Source organism: Haemorhous mexicanus, chromosome 29 (genome assembly GCF_027477595.1).
Source record: "Haemorhous mexicanus isolate bHaeMex1 chromosome 29, bHaeMex1.pri, whole genome shotgun sequence".
NCBI classification, from domain to species: Eukaryota; Metazoa; Chordata; class Aves; order Passeriformes; family Fringillidae; genus Haemorhous; species Haemorhous mexicanus.
The window spans coordinates 5646952-5665041 of NC_082369.1; the positions used below are offsets into that span (position 1 = coordinate 5646952).

General features: G+C 51.8%; 2 protein-coding genes across 3 annotated transcripts; one reads left to right on the plus strand and one right to left on the minus strand.

Moving 5' to 3' along the window:
- Nucleotides 1–117: 117 nt before the first annotated feature.
- Nucleotides 118–9413, minus strand: RFXANK (regulatory factor X associated ankyrin containing protein). Of its 2 annotated transcripts, none has more exons than XM_059869746.1 (10): nucleotides 9301–9413; nucleotides 8189–8343; nucleotides 7964–8041; nucleotides 6318–6398; nucleotides 5968–6033; nucleotides 5603–5703; nucleotides 4500–4625; nucleotides 3618–3684; nucleotides 3401–3481; nucleotides 118–389 (listed from the first exon to the last, which is right to left on the minus strand). In XM_059869746.1, exons 2-10 carry the CDS (start codon nucleotides 8259–8261, stop codon nucleotides 331–333), a joined length of 732 nt encoding a protein of 243 aa, XP_059725729.1. In that variant the 5' UTR covers nucleotides 8262–8343; nucleotides 9301–9413; the 3' UTR covers nucleotides 118–330. The 2 variants fall into 2 exon arrangements, with proteins under 2 accessions (XP_059725729.1, XP_059725730.1); XM_059869747.1 differs by lacking the exon at nucleotides 9301–9413 and adding an exon at nucleotides 8967–9045.
- Nucleotides 9414–9739: 326 nt separating this feature from the next.
- On the plus strand, nucleotides 9740–17339 carry BORCS8 (BLOC-1 related complex subunit 8). The gene is made up of 5 exons (XM_059869750.1): nucleotides 9740–9834; nucleotides 11187–11299; nucleotides 13375–13439; nucleotides 14490–14597; nucleotides 17195–17339. The coding sequence occupies exons 1-5, from the start codon at nucleotides 9798–9800 to the stop codon at nucleotides 17235–17237; spliced, it is 366 nt and encodes a 121-aa protein (XP_059725733.1). The 5' UTR covers nucleotides 9740–9797; the 3' UTR covers nucleotides 17238–17339.
- Nucleotides 17340–18090: the final 751 nt, after the last annotated feature.

Here is an 18090-nt window from a genome sequence, read left to right on the forward strand (position 1 = left end):
GGGGAGAGGGGACAGTTCTGGACAGGAATTCCACAATGCTGAGGGAAAATTTTGACTCGTGGCTGCCCAAAACCTGGGATTAGGATGGGCTGAGGCAGCAGACAGGGCTCCACAGGGTTTAATTGCAATTAGAGTTTACTTCCAGAGGCAAACACGGAGCAGCTGAGCCCAGCCAGGGCTGGAATGAGCGTCCCTGGATTTTAGGCATGGCAGCCATGCCACCCCCAGGCGAGGCTTGGGGTCCATGAGGGCAGAAATCCCTGGATTTCTCCATGCCTGCAGCATCGGGATGAGGCCATGGTGATCCTGGGAAGAGCTGGAGCTGCTGCCTCACTTCTTCTTTTTGTTCTGGAACAGCTTCAGGATGTGGTTCTCGATAACCTGTTGGACTGAGGCAGGGAGAGGGTGGAATTCAGAGAAGCTGCTCTGGGAAGGATCTGGTCATCATTTTACTCATTTACTGAGGGAAAATCCCAGTTTTCTGAGGGAAAAAATCACAGTTTTCTGAGAGGAACTCCTCTTTTCTGAGGAAGAATCCCAGTATCCTGAGGTAAACCCATGTTTTCTGAGGGGAAAATCCCTGTTTTCTGGGGCAAAATCCCTGTTTCCTGAGGGAAATCCCTGCTTTTTGAGGGAAACCCCTGTTTCCTGAGGGGCAAATCCCTGTTTTCTGAGGGGAAAATCCATGTTTTCTGATGGAGGACACTTGTGTTTCTTGTGTCCCAAGGCCACGGCCAGGCCCATGGCGGTGTACCCCAAATCCACCCAGCAAAACCCCCATTTGCTGAGGGAAATCCCTGCTTTTTGAGGTAAATCCCTACTTTTTGAGGGGAAAACCCCTGTTTCTAATGGAGGACACTTGCCTTTCTTGTGTCCCAAGGCCATGGCCAGGTCCATGGGGGTGTGCCCCGAATCCGCCAATCAAAACCCCCATTTTCTGAGGGAAATCCCTGCTTTTTGAGGTAAATCCCTATTTTCTGAGGTAAATCCCTACTTTTTGAGGGGAAAACCCCTGTTTCTGATGGAGGACACTTGCCTTTCTTGTGTCCCAAGGCCACGGCCAGGTCTATGGGGGTGTGCCCCAAATCCGCCAATCAAAACCCCCATTCTCTGAGGGAAATCCCCGCTTTTTGAGGTAAATCCCTATTTTCTGAGGTAAATTCCTACTTTTTGAGGGGAAAACCTCTGTTTCTGATGGAGGACACTTGCTTTTGTTGTGTCCCAAGGCCACGGCCAGGCCCATGGGGGTGTACCCCAAATCCGCCAATCAAAACCCCCATTTTCTGAGGGAAATCCCTGCTTTTTGAGATAAATCCCTACTTTTTGAGGGGAAAACTCCCGTTTCTGATGGAGGACACTTGCTTTTGTTGTGTCCCAAGGCCACGGCCAGGCCCATGGGGGTGTACCCCAAATCCGCCAATCAAAACCCCCATTTTCTGAGGGAAATCCCTGCTTTTTGAGGTAAATCCCTACTTTTTGAGGGGAAAACTCCCATTTCTGATGGAGGACACTTGCGTTTCTTGTGTCCCAAGGCCACGGCCAGGCCCATGGCGGTGTACCCCAAATCCACCCAGCAAAACCCCCATTTACTGAGGGAAATCCCCGCTTTTTGAGGTAAATCCCTATTTTCTGAGGGAAATCCTTGCTTTCTGAGGCCAATCCCTGTTTTCTGAGGGGAAAACCCCCATTTCTGATGGAGGACACTTGCCTTTCTTGTGTCCCAAGGCCACGGCCAGGTCCATGGGGGTGTACCCCGAATCCACCCAGTAAAATCCCCGTTTTCTGAGGGAAATCCCTGCTTTTTAAGGGAAATCCCTGTTTTCTGAAGGAAATCAATATTTTCTGAGGCAAATCCCTGCTTTTTGAGGGGAAAACCCCTGTTTTCTGATGGGGGACACTTGCCTTTCCTGTGTCCCAAGGCCACGGCCAGGCCCATGGGAGTATACTCCAAATCCGCCCAGCAAAATCCCCATTTTCTGAGGCAAGCCCCTGTTTTCTGAGGGAAATCCCTGCTTTTTGAGGTAAATCCCTATTTTCTGAGGTAAATTCCTACTTTTTGAGGGGAAAACCCCTGTTTCTGATGGAGGACACTTGCCTTTCTTGTGTCCCAAGGCCACGGCCAGGTCTATGGGGGTGTGCCCCAAATCCGCCAATCAAAACCCCCATTCTCTGAGGGAAATCCCCGCTTTTTGAGGTAAATCCCTATTTTCTGAGGTAAATTCCTACTTTTTGAGGGGAAAACCTCTGTTTCTGATGGAGGACACTTGCTTTTGTTGTGTCCCAAGGCCACGGCCAGGCCCATGGGGGTGTACCCCAAATCCGCCAATCAAAACCCCCATTTTCTGAGGGAAATCCCTGCTTTTTGAGATAAATCCCTACTTTTTGAGGGGAAAACTCCCGTTTCTGATGGAGGACACTTGCTTTTGTTGTGTCCCAAGGCCACGGCCAGGCCCATGGGGGTGTACCCCAAATCCGCCAATCAAAACCCCCATTTTCTGAGGGAAATCCCTGCTTTTTGAGGTAAATCCCTACTTTTTGAGGGGAAAACTCCCATTTCTGATGGAGGACACTTGCCTTTCTTGTGTCCCAAGGCCACGGCCAGGTCCATGGCGGTGTACCCCAAATCCACCTAGCAAAACCCCCATTTACTGAGGGAAATCCCCGCTTTTTGAGGTAAATCCCTACTTTTTGAGGGGAAAACTCCCGTTTCTGATGGAGGACACTTGCGTTTCTTGTGTCCCAAGGCCACGGCCAGGCCCATGGCGGTGTACCCCAAATCCGCCAATCAAAACCCCCATTTTTTGAGGGAAATCCCTGCTTTCTGAGGGAAATCCCTGCTTTTTGAGGGGAAAATCCATGTTTTCTGATGGAGGACACTTGCCTTTCTTGTGTCCCAAGGCCACGGCCAGGCCCATGGCGGTGTACCCCAAATCCACCCAGCAAAACCCCCATTTACTGAGGGAAATCCCCGCTTTTTGAGGTAAATCCCTACTTTTTGAGGGGAAAACCCCTGTTTCTAATGGAGGACACTTGCCTTTCTTGTGTCCCAAGGCCATGGCCAGGTCCATGGGGGTGTGCCCCGAATCCGCCAATCAAAACCCCCATTTTCTGAGGGAAATCCCTGCTTTTTGAGGTAAATCCCTATTTTCTGAGGTAAATCCCTACTTTTTGAGGGGAAAACCCCTGTTTCTGATGGAGGACACTTGCCTTTCTTGTGTCCCAAGGCCACGGCCAGGTCTATGGGGGTGTACCCCAAATCCGCCAATCAAAACCCCCATTTGCTGAGGGAAATCCCTGCTTTTTGAGGTAAATCCCTATTTTCTGAGGGAAATCCCTGCTTTTTGAGGTAAATCTCTACTTTTTGAGGGGAAAACCCCCATTTCTGATGGAGGACACTTGCCTTTCTTGTGTCCCAAGGCCACGGCCAGGTCCATGGGGGTGTACCCCGAATCCGCCTCCTCGGTCAGGTCAGCGCCGCACGCTGCGGGTCAGCAATGGGGGCTGCCACGGGGAGCAGGGACCCCAAAAGCTGCCCCTTGCCCCCCAGGCTCTCCTCCCACGGCAGGGAAGCAGCAGTTCCAGGAGATGGAACCAGCAGGAGCAGGTTTTTGCCTTACCCAGGAGGGCCTCCACACACTTGACGTGGTTCCCGCGCACGGCGTAGAGCAGGGGGGTGCCCCCGTTCTGTGGGGTGCCAGGGGAGGGAGAGGTCGTTCCTGAGCTCACACGGCTCCTGCTTCTCCCCGCTGTCCCTCAGGGGCTGCCCCACCCGCTGGGATCCATCCCAGCCTCTCCTGGGATCCATCCCAGCCTCTCCCAGCTCCAGACTGCGATCCATCCCAGCCTGGCCCAGTTCTGGACTGGGATCTCTCCCAGCCTCTCCCAGTTCCAGACTGGGATCCATCCCAGCCTGGCCCAGTTCCGGACTGGGATCCATCCCAGCCTCTCCCAGTTCCAGACTGGGATCTCTCCCAGCCTGTCCCAGTTCCAGACTGGAATCCATCCCAGCCTGGCCCCGTTCTGGACTGGGATCCATCCCAGCCTCTCCCAGCTCTGGACTGGGATCCATCCCAGCCTGTCCCAGTTCCAAACTGGGATCCATCCCAGCCTCTCCCAATTCCAGACTGGGATCCCATTTCAGTCTGTCCCAGCTCCAGACTGGGATCCATCCCAGCCTCTCCCAGTTCCAGTCTGGATCCCACTGGGATCCCCTTCCAGCCTCTCCCAGTTCCAGACTGGGATCCCATCCCAACCTCTCCCAGTTCCGGACTGGGATCTGCTGGGATTCCCCCTCCAACCTCGCCCAGTTTGAGGCTGGGACTCACTGGGATCCCATTCCAGCCTCTCCCAGTTCCAGGCTGGTGTCCCCTGGCCATGCTGATGGCACTGGGGAGGCTTGTCCCGATGTCCCTTATGTCCCTGCTATCCCCCAACATCCCTGCTGTCCCCCGGTGCCCCTGATGTCCCCGGTGTCCCCCGGCCGTGCGGGTGGCGCTCACCCAGTCGTAGGTGTTGATGTCCACATCCCTGTCCAGCAGCATGGTGACAATGTCGGTGTAGCCGCCCATGCTGGCCAGGGCCAGCGCGCTCTCGCGCTCCTTTGCCAGCGCGTGGGGATCGGCGCCCTGGGGACAGCGGGGACATGAGGGACACCGGGGGACAGCGGGGGCATTGGTGACACTGGCCGCAACGGGGACAGCCCAGTGACACTGGCCACAGCAGGGACAGCCCGGTGACACTGGCCACAGCAGGGACAGTCGGGTCACACTGCCCACAGCCACCATCCCTGGGCTGATATCACTCTGGGGACAGCGGGGACATTAGGGACACCGGGGGACAGCGGGGGCATTGGTGACACTGGCCACAACGGGGACAGCCCGGTGACACTGGCCACAGCAGGGACAGCCCGGTGACACTGGCTACAATGGGGACAGCCCAGTGACACTGGCCACAGCAGGGACAGCCGGGTCACAGTGCCCACAGCCACCATCCCTGGGCTGACATCACTCTGGGGTCAGCGGGGACATTAGGGACACCGGGGGACAGCGGGGGACAGCAGGGACACTGGGTGACACTGCTTACAGTGGGGACAGCTTGGTCACACTGCCCACAGCAGGGACAGCCCGGTGACACTGGCCACAGCAGGGACAGCCAGGTCACACTGCCCACAGCCACCATCCCTGGGCTGACACCACTCTGGGGACAGCAGGGACATTAGGGACAGCAGGGGACACTGCCCACAGTGGAGACAGTCCGGTGACACTGCCCACAGAGGGGACAACCTGGTGACACTGCTCACAGTGGGGACAGCTGGGTCACACTGCCCACAGCCACCCTCCCTGGGCTGACACTGCCCTGGGGACAGCTCAGTGACAGTGCCCACGGCCACCCTCCCTGGGCTGACACCACCTTGGGGACAGTGGGGACAATGGGGACAGAGGGAGATCCTGGAATATAAAAAAAGATCCCCAGAATTAAGGCAGATCCCAGGATGAAGGACAGACACCAGGACTAAAAACAGATCCCAGGATCAAGGACAGATCCCAGGACCAAGGAGAGGTCCCAGAACATTCTGGAAGCCCCGCAGCTCCCACGGCCTCACCCACTCCAGGAGGTGCCGGACGGTCTCGATCTCCCCGAAAGCTGCGGCCCAGATCAGGGGGGTGAAGCCTCTCTCGTCGGGTTTGTTCACCAAATTCTCACCTGGGGAGGTGACCACAGCCAGGTGAACCCCCCCGTGCTCCCAGTCCAACCAGTCCAACCAGTAAGGGCTCCTAACCCACCTCAGCCAGCTGCTGGATGGTTGGAACTGATGATTTTTGAGGATTTTTCCCATCTCCAAAACTGGAGAAATCTCCACCAAAAGCCCCAATTCCAACCCCAGTGGTTTTATGGCTGAGTGAGAAGCGAGTGTGAGGTCACCAGAGGGGACCTGGCAGGTCCTGGCAGGGCCAAAGTGACACCAACCTTTCCTCAGGTGCTCCTTCAGCTGGATGAGCTCCCCTTGGGCAGCGAGCTGGTGGATGGACAGTGCTGGAGGAGACAAATCCATCAGGGAAAAGGAACTCCCTGCAAATCTGGGGGGTGGGAGCTGTCCCCAAAATCCTGGGGTGGCCCCAACCCCTGCCCTGCTGTCCCCAAAACCCTGGGGTGGCCTCCCCTGCTGTCCCCATGGGCAGCACTGCAAGGGACAAATCCATCAGGGAAAGGAATTCCCTGTAAATTTGGGGGGTGGGAGCTGTCCCCAAAATCCCAGGGTGGCCCCAGCCCCCGCCCTGCTGTCCCCTGCAGCCCCTGGGGACACTGGTGGCACTCACTGTCCAGTGTGGCTGGCAGGGCTGACACCTCATTGCCTCGCTGTCTGTTGGTCAAGGTGTTGGAATGCTTCAGGGGGAAACCTGGGACAGCACAGAGGGTCTGCAGGTCATTCTCCATCAATTTGGGGTTGTTCTCCATCAGTTTGGGGTTATTCCCCATTAATTTGGGGTTATTTCATTAATTTGGGGTTATTCTCCATTAATTTGGGGTTGTTCTCCATTAATTTGGGGTTATTCTTCATCAATTTGGGGTTATTTCATTAATTTGGGGTTATTCTCCATCAATTTGGGGTTATTCTACATCAATTTGGGGTTATTCCCCATTAATTTGGGGTTATTCTCCATCAATTTGGGGTCATTCTTCATTAATTTGGGGTTATTCCCCATTAATTTGGGGTTATTTCATTAATTTGGGGTTATTCTCCATCAATTTGGGGTCATTCTTCATTAATTTGGGGTTATTCCCCATTAATTTGGGGTTATTTCATTAATTTGGGGTTATTCTCCATCAATTTGGGGTTGTTCTCCATTAATTTGGGGTTATTCTCCATCAATTTGGGGTTGTTCTCCATTAATTTGGGGTTATTCTCCATCAATTTGGGGTTATTTAATTAATTTGGGGTTATTCTCCATCAATTTGGGGTTATTCTACATTAATTTGGGGTTATTCCCCATTAATTTGGGGTTATTCTCCATTAATTTGGGGTTATTCCCCATTAATTTGGGGTTATTCCCCATTAATTTGGGGTTATTCTCCATTAATTTGGGGTTGTTCTCCATTAATTTGAGGTTATTCCCCATTAATTTGGGGTTATTTCATTAATTTGGGGTTATTCCCCATTAATTTGGGGTTATTCTCCATCAATTTGGGGGTTATTCTCCATTAATTTCTGGTTTATTTTCTATTTATTCATTCTCTATTAATTTATTCTCTATTTATTTACTTATTTATTTACTCTCCATTCATTTCAGGTTTCTTTCCTATTTCTTTAAATCCACACCACCAAGGTCCATCCTCCTATTTCCCATCCTTGCTGGGCTCCACTTGGGAATCCCAAAGTGTTTCCAGCCCCTTGATCTCCAGTTTTATTGGGAAAAATCCAAGGAAAATTAGATTTCCATCTCCAGTTGCAGAGCAGAGCTGCAGTGACCTCTCAGGGCTGGCAGGAGTGGGCACCAAACTTTGGGATTGGGATTTCCCACATTTAAACAGCAATTTAAGGCTCTTTCTTGGGAATCCCAAAGTGTTTCCAGCCCCTGATCTCCAGTTTTATTGGGAAAAATCCAGGGAAAATGAGATTTCCATCTCCAGTTGCAGAGCAGAGCTGCAGCGACCTCTCAGGGCTGGCAGGAGTGGGCACCAAACTTTGGGATTGGGATTTTCCACGTTTGAGCAGCAATTTAAGGCTCTTTCTTGGGAATCCCAAAGTGTTTCCAGCCCTTGATCTGAGGTTTTATTGGGAAAAATTCAAGGAAAATGAGAAAATGAGATTTCCATCTCCAATCCCAGCGGGGAGCTGCAGTGACCTCTCAGGGCTGGCAGGAGGAGGGGGCACCAAACTTTGGGATTTCCCACATTTGAGGCTCCTTCTTGGGATTTTTGGGATGGAGGATCCCAGGGAATTTCCCCTCTGTGCCCCACTCACCGTCCAGGGCCGGGGGCTCGCTGGGGCTCTGGGAATCCACGGGAGCAGCCGAGGAATTCCGGGGGGTCTCGGCTCCACCTGCAGCCCGGGCACCTCGGTGTCACCCCCGGGGGCTTTTTGGGGTGTCCCGGGCTGGGTGGTCCCGTCCAGCTCGGGATACCCCAAACAGACCCCATTTCCCAGGAGGATCCCGGGTCCAGTTTGTCCCCAGCATTCCCAACTCACCGTCCCCACATTCCGGGGGCGCCGCGTCCCCGTCCTGCTGGGGACACCCCGAGGGGACCCCGCTGTCCCCCATGCTGCCTTTTCACTCTTTTCCCCTTTTTTCACCCAATTCTGGGGGGGTCCTGGGAGGCTCCCTGAGAGCTCCTTCACCTTCCCTGCACAAGGATGGGGTGGGAGAGGGGAAACAGGGACATGTGGGACAGACCCCGAGTGCCTGAGACCCCCACACTGCAGCGGGGCCTGGGGTCCCCTTTGCCCTCTGCATCCCAATTCCTGGGGTCCCCCTTGTTCTCCTCACCCTGTTCTGGGATCTCCCCTTCCCCATCCCATCCCATCCCATCCCATCCCATCCCCATCCCATCCCCATCCCATCCCATCCCCATCCCCATCCCCATCCCATCCCATCCCATCCCCATCCCATCCCCATCCCCATCCCATCCCATCCCATCCCATCCCATCCCATCCCATCCCATCCCATCCCATCCCATCCCATCCCTATCCCTGCGTTCCCCCTCCCTGTCCCCATCCCTGTCCCTTGTGTCCCCCTCCCTGTCCCCATCCCCGTTCCCATCCCCATTCCCGGCATTTCCCACACTCCGCTCCCGTAGCTCCTCCGAGCCCGGGACCCCCGGGACCTCCCCGTCCCTTCTCCCCAGCCCCTCACCGCCGATCCCGATCCCGCTCCCGTCCCTGAATCCCGATCCCGTCCCCGTTCCCAGCCCCGATCCCGTCCCCGGTTCCCGATCCGTTCCCCATCCCGACCCGTTCCCGGTCTCACCGCCGCCTCCCGGCGCTCCCGCCCCTCACTTCCCATTCCCGATCCCTTCCTCATCCCGTTCCCGTTCCCTTTCCCGTTCCCTTTCCCGATCCCTTCCCCATCCCTTTCCCGTTCCCTTTCCCGTTCCTCTTCCCGATCCGTTCCCCATCCCGCTCCGGTCCCGGTCTCACCGCCGCCTCCCGGCGCTCCCGCTCCTCACTTCCCGTTCCCGTTCCCGTTCCCGATCCATTCCCCATCCCGTTCCCGTTCCCGTTCCCGATCCATTCCCCATCCCTTTCCCGTTCCCGTTCCCGTTCCCGCTCCGTTCCCCATCCCGCTCCGTTCCCGGTCTCACCGCGGCCTCCCGGCGCTCCCGCCCCTCCCTTCCCGTTCCTGCCGGGCCCGGCGGGGCCCAGGCGGGTTCGGGGGGCGCGGCCCAGCCCCACCTCCCCGTGAGGGCGGCCGTAAAGCGACACGACGGGGTGGCAGCGGGACCGCCTGGCCCTGGGGACACCTTGGGGACACTCTGGGGACACTTTAGGGACACTTTGGGGACACTCTGGGGTCCGAGGAGAGCAAAGGCCGCGACCCCCCCAGACCCCTCTCAGGGCAGCACAGCCAAACCGGGAGCCACCGAGAGTCCCCGCGGGTGACAAACCGGGAGCCACCAAGTGTCCCCGCGGGTGACAACGGGGACTTGGAGGGGGGGCGGCGGGGGTGACACCGATTTGGGGGTGGGAGCGCAAAGCGGAACGTTGGCCCCGCGGCCGCGTTTCCAGCCGGGGCTGTTTTCCCTGCCCGGGGCGGTTTCGGGGGAGCGCCGGCGGAAACGGAAGTGGCCGTGGGGGGGGGATGGAGGAACCGGAGATGCAGCTGAAGGCGAAGAAAGGTGGGACCGGGAAAGGCGGGAGCGGGACCGGGAAAGGCGGGACCGGGAAGGGCGGGGATGGGCTGGGAGAGGCCCCGCCGCGGTGGTTTGGCCGTTGGTGTGTTGTGGTTTGATTGCCGGCCTTTATCCCCCGGGCTGCTGTTGGGGAAAGCCCCTGGATGTCCCTTGGAGATTTTTGTGTGGGTTTCTGTGGAGATTTTTCCAAGGTTTTCTTTGGATTTCCACGGAGATATTTCTATGGAATTCTGTGGAGAAATTTCCATGGATTTCTATGGAGAGATTTCCATGGATTTCTCTGGATTTCTGTGGTGATATTTCCATGGATTTCTCTGGATTTCCATGGATTTCTGTGGAGAAATTTCCATGGATTTCTATGAGGAGATTTCCATGGATTTCTCTGGATTTCTGTGGAAATATTTCCATGGATTTCTGTGGAAATATTTCCATGGATTTCTATGGATTTCTGTGGAGAAATTTCCATGTATTTCCATGGATTTCTGTAGAGATATTTCCATGGATTTCCATGGATTTCTGTGGAGAAATTTCCATGGATTTCTATGGGGAGATTTCCATGGATTTCCATGGATTTCTGTGGAAATATTTCCATGGATTTCTCTGGATTTCTGTGGAGAAATTTCCATGGATTTCTATGGAGATATTTCCATGAATTTCTCTGGATTTCCGTGGATTTCCACTGCGATACTTCCCTGGATTTCTCTGGAGATATTTCCCATCCTTCCTCTGGAGAGCTCTCCGGATCCTCGTGCGTTTCCCTGGATTCCCGCGGAGCTCTCTCCCCGGTTTATCCCCGTTTTTTTCCCGTTTTTTTTCCCGGTTTATCCCCGTTTTTTTCCCGTTTTTTTCCCGTTTTTTTTCCCGGTTTATCCCCGTTTTTTTCCCGTTTTTTTCCCGGTTTTTTCCCGGTTTATCCCCGTTTTTTTCCCGTTTTTTTCCCGTTTTTTTTCCCGGTTTATCCCCGTTTTTTTTCCCGTTTTTTTCCCGTTTTTTTTCCCGGTTTATCCCCGTTTTTTTCCCGTTTTTTTCCCGGTTTTTTCCCGGTTTATCCCCGTTTTTTTCCCGTTTTTTTCCCGGTTTTTTCCCGGTTTATCCCCGTTTTTTTCCCGTTTTTTTCCCGGTTTTTTCCCGGTTTATCCCCGTTTTTTTCCCGTTTTTTTCCCGGTTTATCCCCGTTTTTTTCCCGGCTGTTTCCCGGCTGTTTAATCCCGGCTGTTTCCCGGCCGTTTCCTGTTAATCCCGGCTGTTTCCCGGCTGTTTCCCGGCTGTTTCCCGGCTGTTTCCCGGTCGTTTCCCGGCTGTTTCCCGGCTGTTTCCCGGCCGTTTCCCGGCGGCAGTGACGGACAAGTTCACGGAGAGCCTGTACGTGCTGGCCAACGAGCCCTCGGTGGCTCTGTTCCGCCTGCAGGAGCACGTGCGCCGCTCCCTGCCCGAGCTGGCCCAGCACAAGGTGCGTCTGGGGATCCCGGGAATCCTCCTGGGAATCCTCCTGGGAATCCTGCTGGGGCTGAGGGGGGAGCCCGCCCCGCCCAGCTGGCCCAGCTCCTCTGGGAATTCCTGCCTGGAAATGCCCAGCGGGGGTTGTCCAGCCTGGAGCGGGGTTCCCAAATCCATTCCCTGGGTCCTGGGGTTCCCAAATCCATTCCCTGGGCCCTGGGGTTCCCAAATCCCAAATCCATTCCCTGGGTCCTGGGGTTCCCAAATCCCAAATCCATTCCCTGGGTTCTGGGGTTCCCAAATCCCAAATCCATTCCCTGGGTTCTGGGGTTCCCAAATCCCAAATCCCATTCCCTGGGTCCTGGGGTTCCCAAATCCCAAATCCATTCCCTGGGTCCTGGGGTTCCCAAATCCATTCCCTGGGATTGCATCCCAAATCCATTCTCTGGGTTCTGGGGTTCCCAAATCCCAAATCCATTCCCTGGGATTGCATCCCAAATCCATTCCCTGGGTTCTGGGGTTCCCAAATCCCAAATCCATTCCCTGGGATTGCATCCCAAATCCCAAATCCATTCCCTGGGATTGCATCCCAAATCCCAAATCCATTCCCTGGGTTCTGGGGTTCCCAAATCCCAAATCCATTCCGTGGATCCTGGGGTTGCCAAATCCCAAATCCATTCCCTGGGACCCAGAATTTCCAAATCCCTAATCCATTCCCTGGGATTGCATCCCAAATCCCAAATCCATTCCCTGGGTTCTGGGGTTCTCAAATCCCAAATCCATTCCCTGGGTTCTGGGGTTCCCAAATCCATTCCCTGGGTTCTGGGGTTCCCAAATCCCAAATCCATTCCCTGGGTCCTGGGGTTCCCAAATCCCAAATCCATTCCCTGGGTTCTGGGGTTCCCAAATCCCAAATCCATTCCCTGGGTCCTGGGGTTCCCAAATCCCAAATCCATTCCCTGGGTTCTGGGGTTCCCAAATCCCAAATCCATTCCCTGGGTCCTGGGATTGCATCCCAAATCCATTCCCTGGGATTGCATCCCAAATCCCAAATCCATTCCATGGGTCCTGGGGTTCCCAAATCCCAAATCCATTCCCTGGATCCTGGGGTTCCCAAATCCCAAACCCATTCCCTGGGACCCAGAATTCCCAAATCCCAAATCCATTCTCTGGGCCCTGGAATTCCCGAATCCATTCCCTGGATTTCCAAATCCCTAATCCATTCCCTGGAATTCCCAAATCCCAGATCCATTCCCTGTGGCCTGGAGTTCCCATCCCTTATCCCAAATCCATTCCCTGGGATTCCCAAATCCCTAATCCATTCCCTGGGTCCTGGGATTCCCAAATCCCTCTGGAGTCCCTTGAGGCTCTGGAAGCAGCTCCAAGGTTTCCCTGGATCCTTCTCCCACTTTTCTTGGATGTTCCAGGGATCCACAGCTTCTCTGGGAATTCCTGCCAGGAATTCCTGCCCAAATCCCACCCAGATTCCCCTTTCCAGTTTAAATCCATTCCCTGGGCCCTGGGGTTCCCAAATCCCAAATCCATTCCCTGGGCCCTGGAATTCTATCCCAATTCCCAAATCCATGCCCTGGGATTCCCAAATCCCAAATCCATTCCATGGAATTCCCAGATCCCAAATCCATTCCCTGGAATTCACAAATCCCAAATCCATTCCCTGGGCCCTGGAATTCCCAAATCACAAATCCATTCCCTGGAATTCCCAAATCCATTCCATTCAATTCCCAAATCCCAAATTCATTCCCTGTATCCTGGAATTCCCAAATCCCAAATCCATTCCCTGGAATTCCCAAATCCCAAATCCATTCCCTGGAATTCCCAAATCCCAAATCCATTCTCTGCAATTCCCAAATCCTAAATCCATTCCCTGGGCCCCTCATCCCAAATCCTCTCCAGCTCCTTTGGAACTCCCTGCCCCTCTGGAAGCAGCTCCAAGTTTTCCTTGGATCCTTCCCTTCTGGAACATTCCAGGGCTCCAGGGGCAGCCTCAGCTTCCCTGGGAATTCCATCCCATCCCAAATTCCCATTCCCAGGTCGGATCCTGCCTGATCCCTGTTTTCCCCCTCGCAGTCTGACATGCAGAGCTGGGAGGAGCAGAGCCAGGGAGCCATTTACACCGTGGAGTATGCCTGCAGGTACTGGAACTCTGGGAATTCCGGGAATTCCGGGCTGGAAAACCCAGCAGGATCCAGGGATCGAGGATGGGAGGAGCTGGGATTTGGGATTTTCACCTTGAGAGGGAAATTCCTGGAATTCTGGGTGGAAAGATCCAGGGAATGGGTTGGGATTTTCACCTTGAGAGGGAAGTTCCTGGAATTTCAGGAAAAACCAGCAGGATCCAGGGAATGAGTTGGGATTTGTGATGAGCTTTGAACGCTTTGAGGGTGAAATTCCTGGAATTCTGGGCTGGAAAATCCAGGGAACTAATTGGGATTTGGGATTTTCACTTTGAGAAATTTCTGGTATTCTGGGCTGGAAAATCCGGGGAATGGGTTGGGATTTGGGATTTTCACCTTAAGAGGGAAATTCCTGGAATTCTGGGCTGGAAAGATCCAGGGAATGAGTTGGGATTTTCACCTTGAGAGGGAAATTCCTGGAATTTCAGGAATGAGTTGGGATTTGGGATGAGGTTTGAGCACTTTGAGGGTGAAATTCCGGGAATTCCGGGCTGGAAAACCCAGCAGGATCCAGGGAAGGAGGATGGGAGGAGCTGGGATTTGGGATTTTCACCTTGAGAGGGAAATTCCTGGAATTTCAGGAATGAGTTGGGATTTGGGATGAGCTTTGAGCACTTTGAGGGTGAAATTCCTGGAATTCTGGGCTGGAAAATCCAGGGAATGGGTTGGGATTTGGGATTTCCACTTTGAGGGTGAAATTCCTGGAATTCCAGGAAAACCCAGCAGGATCCAAGGAATGAGTTGGGATTTGGGATGAGCTTTTAGGGTGAAATTCCTGGAATTCCAGGCTGGAAAACCCATCAGAATCCAGGGAATCAATTGGGAAGAGCTGAGATTTGACAACTCCTAGCAGGAATTCCAGAACTTTCCAAAAGCTTTCCCCAACTTCCCACAGTGCAAAACTCCCCAAACCTTTTCCTCCCCGGCCTTAGAGGGGGAACAACCAGAAATTTGGGAATTCCAGCTGCCTCTTTTCCCACTTTTTCCCTGTTTTTCCCACTTTTCCAGTGCCATCAAGAGCATGACTGACAGCAGCGTTTACTTCAAGAGCATCGACAGCCTGCTCAAGCATTCCATCGCCCTCAAGGAGCAGCTCAGCGCTGCCCAGGGCCGCAGGTACCCCCCAAAATCCTGGGAAAACATTCCAGGATCATCCAGGACATCATTCCCAGGTTTTTCCTCATTCCCTGGGAGAAATTAGTGCTGTTTGCTGAGGGAAAATGGGAATAAATTGAATTTTCGGGGGGATTTTTGGGATATCCGAAGGGTTTGGAATGCAGGGATTGGGAAGAGGCACCCCCAAAATCCTGGGAAAACATTCCAGGATCATCCAGGACAGCATTCCCGGGTTTTTCCTCATTCCCTAGGGGAAATTAGTGCTGTTTGCTGAGGGAAAATGGGAATAAATTGAATTTTCGGGAGGATTTTTGGGGTATCCGAAGGGTTTGGAATGCAGGGATTGGGAAGAGACACCCCCTAAATCCTGGGAAAACATTCCAGGATTATCCAGGACAGCATTCCCAGGTTTTTTCCTCATTCCCTGAGGGGAATCAGTGCTGTTTGCTGAGGGAAAATGGGAATAAATTGAATTTTCGGGGGGATTTTTGGGATATCCGAAGGGTTTGGAATGCAGGGATTGGGAAGAGGTACCCCCAAAATCCTGGGAAAACATTCCAGGATTATCCAGGACAGCATTCTCGGGTTTTTCCCCATTCCCTGAGGGGAATCAGTGCTGTTTGCTAAGGGAAAATGGGAATAAATTGAATTTTCGGGAGGATTTTTGGGGTATCCGAAGGGTTTGGAATGCAGGGATTGGGAAGAGACACCCCCTAAATCCTGGGAAAAAATTCCAGGATTATCCAGGACAGCATTCCCGGGTTTTTCCTCCTTCCCTGAGGGGAATCAGTGCTGTTTGCTGAGGGAAAATGGGAATAAATTGAATTTTCGGGGGGATTTTTGGGGTATCCGAAGGGTTTGGAATGCAGGGATTATGAAGAGACACCCCCTAAATCCTGGGAAAACATTCCAGGATTATCCAGGACAGCATTCCCGGGTTTTTCCCCATTCCCTGAGGGGAATCAGTGCTGTTTGCTGAGGGAAAATGGGAATAAATTGAATTTTCGGGGGGATTTTTGGGGTATCCGAAGGGTTTGGAATGCAGGGATTGGGAAGAGACACCACTAAATCCTGGGAAACAATTCCAGGATTATCCAGGACAGCATTCCCGGGTTTTTCCTCATTCCCTGGGAGGAATCAGTGCTGTTTGCTGAGGGAAAATGGGAATAAATTGAATTTTTGGGAGGATTTTTGGGGTATCCGAAGGGTTTGGAATGCAGGGATTGGGAAGAGACACCCCCAAAATCCTGGGAAAACATTCCAGGATCATCCAGGACAGCATTCCCGGATTTTTCCCCATTCCCTGGGGGAAATTAGTGCTGTTTGCTAAGGGAAAATGGGAATAAATTGAATTTTCAGGGGGATTTTTGGGGTATCCGAAGGGTTTGGAATGCAGGGATTGGGAAGAGACACCCCCAAAATCCTGGGAAACAATTCCAGGATTATCCAGGACAGCATTCCTGGGTTTTTCCTCATTCCCTGGGGGAATCAGTGCTGTTTGCTGAGGGAAAATGGGAATAAATTGAATTTTTGGGGGGATTTTTGGGGTATCCGAAGGGTTTGGAATGCAGGGATTGGGAAGAGGTACCCCCAAAATCTCTGAAAGAAAATTCCAGGATTATCCAGGACAGCATTCCCGGGTTTTTCCTCCTTCCCTGAGGGGAATCAGTGCTGTTTGCTAAGGGAAAATGGGAATAAATTGAATTTTCGGGGGGATTTTTGGGATATCCGAAGGGTTTGGAATGCAGGGATTGGGAAGAGGTACCCCCTAAATCCTGGGAAAACATTCCAGGATTATCCAGGACAGCATTCCCGGGTTTTTCCCCATTCCCTGGGAGGAATCAGTGCTGTTTGCTAAGGGAAAATGGGAATAAATTGAATTTTCGGGGGGATTTTTGGGGTATCCGAAGGGTTTGGAATGCAGGGATTGGGAAGAGACACCTGTAAAATCCCAGAAAAAAAATTCCAGGATTATCCAGAACAGCATTCCCAGTTTTTTTCCCATTCCCTGGGAGGAATCAGTGCTGTTTGCTGAGGGAAAATGGGAATAAATTGAATTTTCAGGGGGATTTTTGGGATATCCAAATTGTTTGAAGTTTAGGAATGCAGGAATTACGAAGAGGGACCTCTAAAATTTTTTTGGGATTTAAAAAAAAAGTTTTTGAGGGATTTTTTTGGGATTTGTTTTGATTTTTGGGGGATTTTTTTTTTTAATTTTTAAGGATTTTATTTTTATTTTAATTTTTCAATTTTTTTTTTTTAGGGAATTTTTTGGGGGAAGTTTTTTTTTAATTTTTTGAGGGATTTTTGTGTTTATTTTGATTATTTTGGGTGGGATTTTTTGGGATTTGTTTTGATTTTTGGAGGATTTTTTTTAATTTTTAAGGATTTTAAAAAAAATTTTAAATTTTTTTATTTTCAGGGAATTTTTTGGGGGGAATTTTTTTTTAATTTTTTGAGGGATTTTTGTGTTTATTTTGATTTTTTTGGGTGGGATTTTTTGGGATTTGTGCCCTCCCTTACCCCAGCCAACCCCAAATTTCCCACATTTTCAAGCTGCTGAATTTAACTTTTTTCCCTTTTTTTTTTCCCCACAGCACCATCACCCCCCAACCCAAGAACCCTCCAGCCACCTCCTGATTTCCTGAATTCCCCAAAAAGTGAAAAAAAAAACCTCACAGGTAGAGAAACCCCTGAATTCCCAACAAAACAAACCAAAAAAAAAAGCTGAAAAATCCCAAATTTTGAATTTTGGGACCTTTTTTCCATGGGAAAAAAAAAAAAGAGTGGGGGTTGTGTTGATCCTTCCCAGGTTTTTATTTTCCACCCCAAAATGAGGTTTGGATTTGGGAATTTTGTATCAAAAGCTGGAATGTCAACAACATTCCAAACTTTTGTTGAGGAGGAATTCTCCAAGGAGAAACTTTTCCAGCTGCTGCCAAGGAGTTGAATGAGGAGGAGAATAAAAAGGAAAAAAAAAAAAAAACAAAAAAACCCCAAAAAATATAAAAAAACCACAACATTCTCCTGAGCTTGGAGCTGCTTTTTTATCCTGGGGTTTCCAAGGGCATGGAAGAAAAAAAAAGAGGAATTTTAGGTTTTCAAGGAGAAAAAAATTCCTTAAAATCCTACCAAAATAATTTTTTAAAAAAGGATTTTTTGGATTTTTTGGATTTTTTTTTCTTGCACTCTGGGTTTTGGAGGTGACTGGAAGGGAGCAGAGCTTTGCTGTGGATCCCTCCTGGATTTTCCAAGGATTCAGGGAATGGCTGAGCTCAAATTCCAGGGGAATTGCTCTTGGGAGAGCAGGTGGAGTTTGGGAGAATAGCAGTGACACCCCAAATCTGTTTTTCTCCACCCCAAATCTGTTTTTCCCACCCCAAATCTGTTTTTCTCCACCCCAAATCTGTTTTTCTCCACCCCAAATCTGTTTTTCTCCACCCCAAATCTGTTCTTTGCCACCCCAAAACCACTTTTGGCCACCCCAAATCCT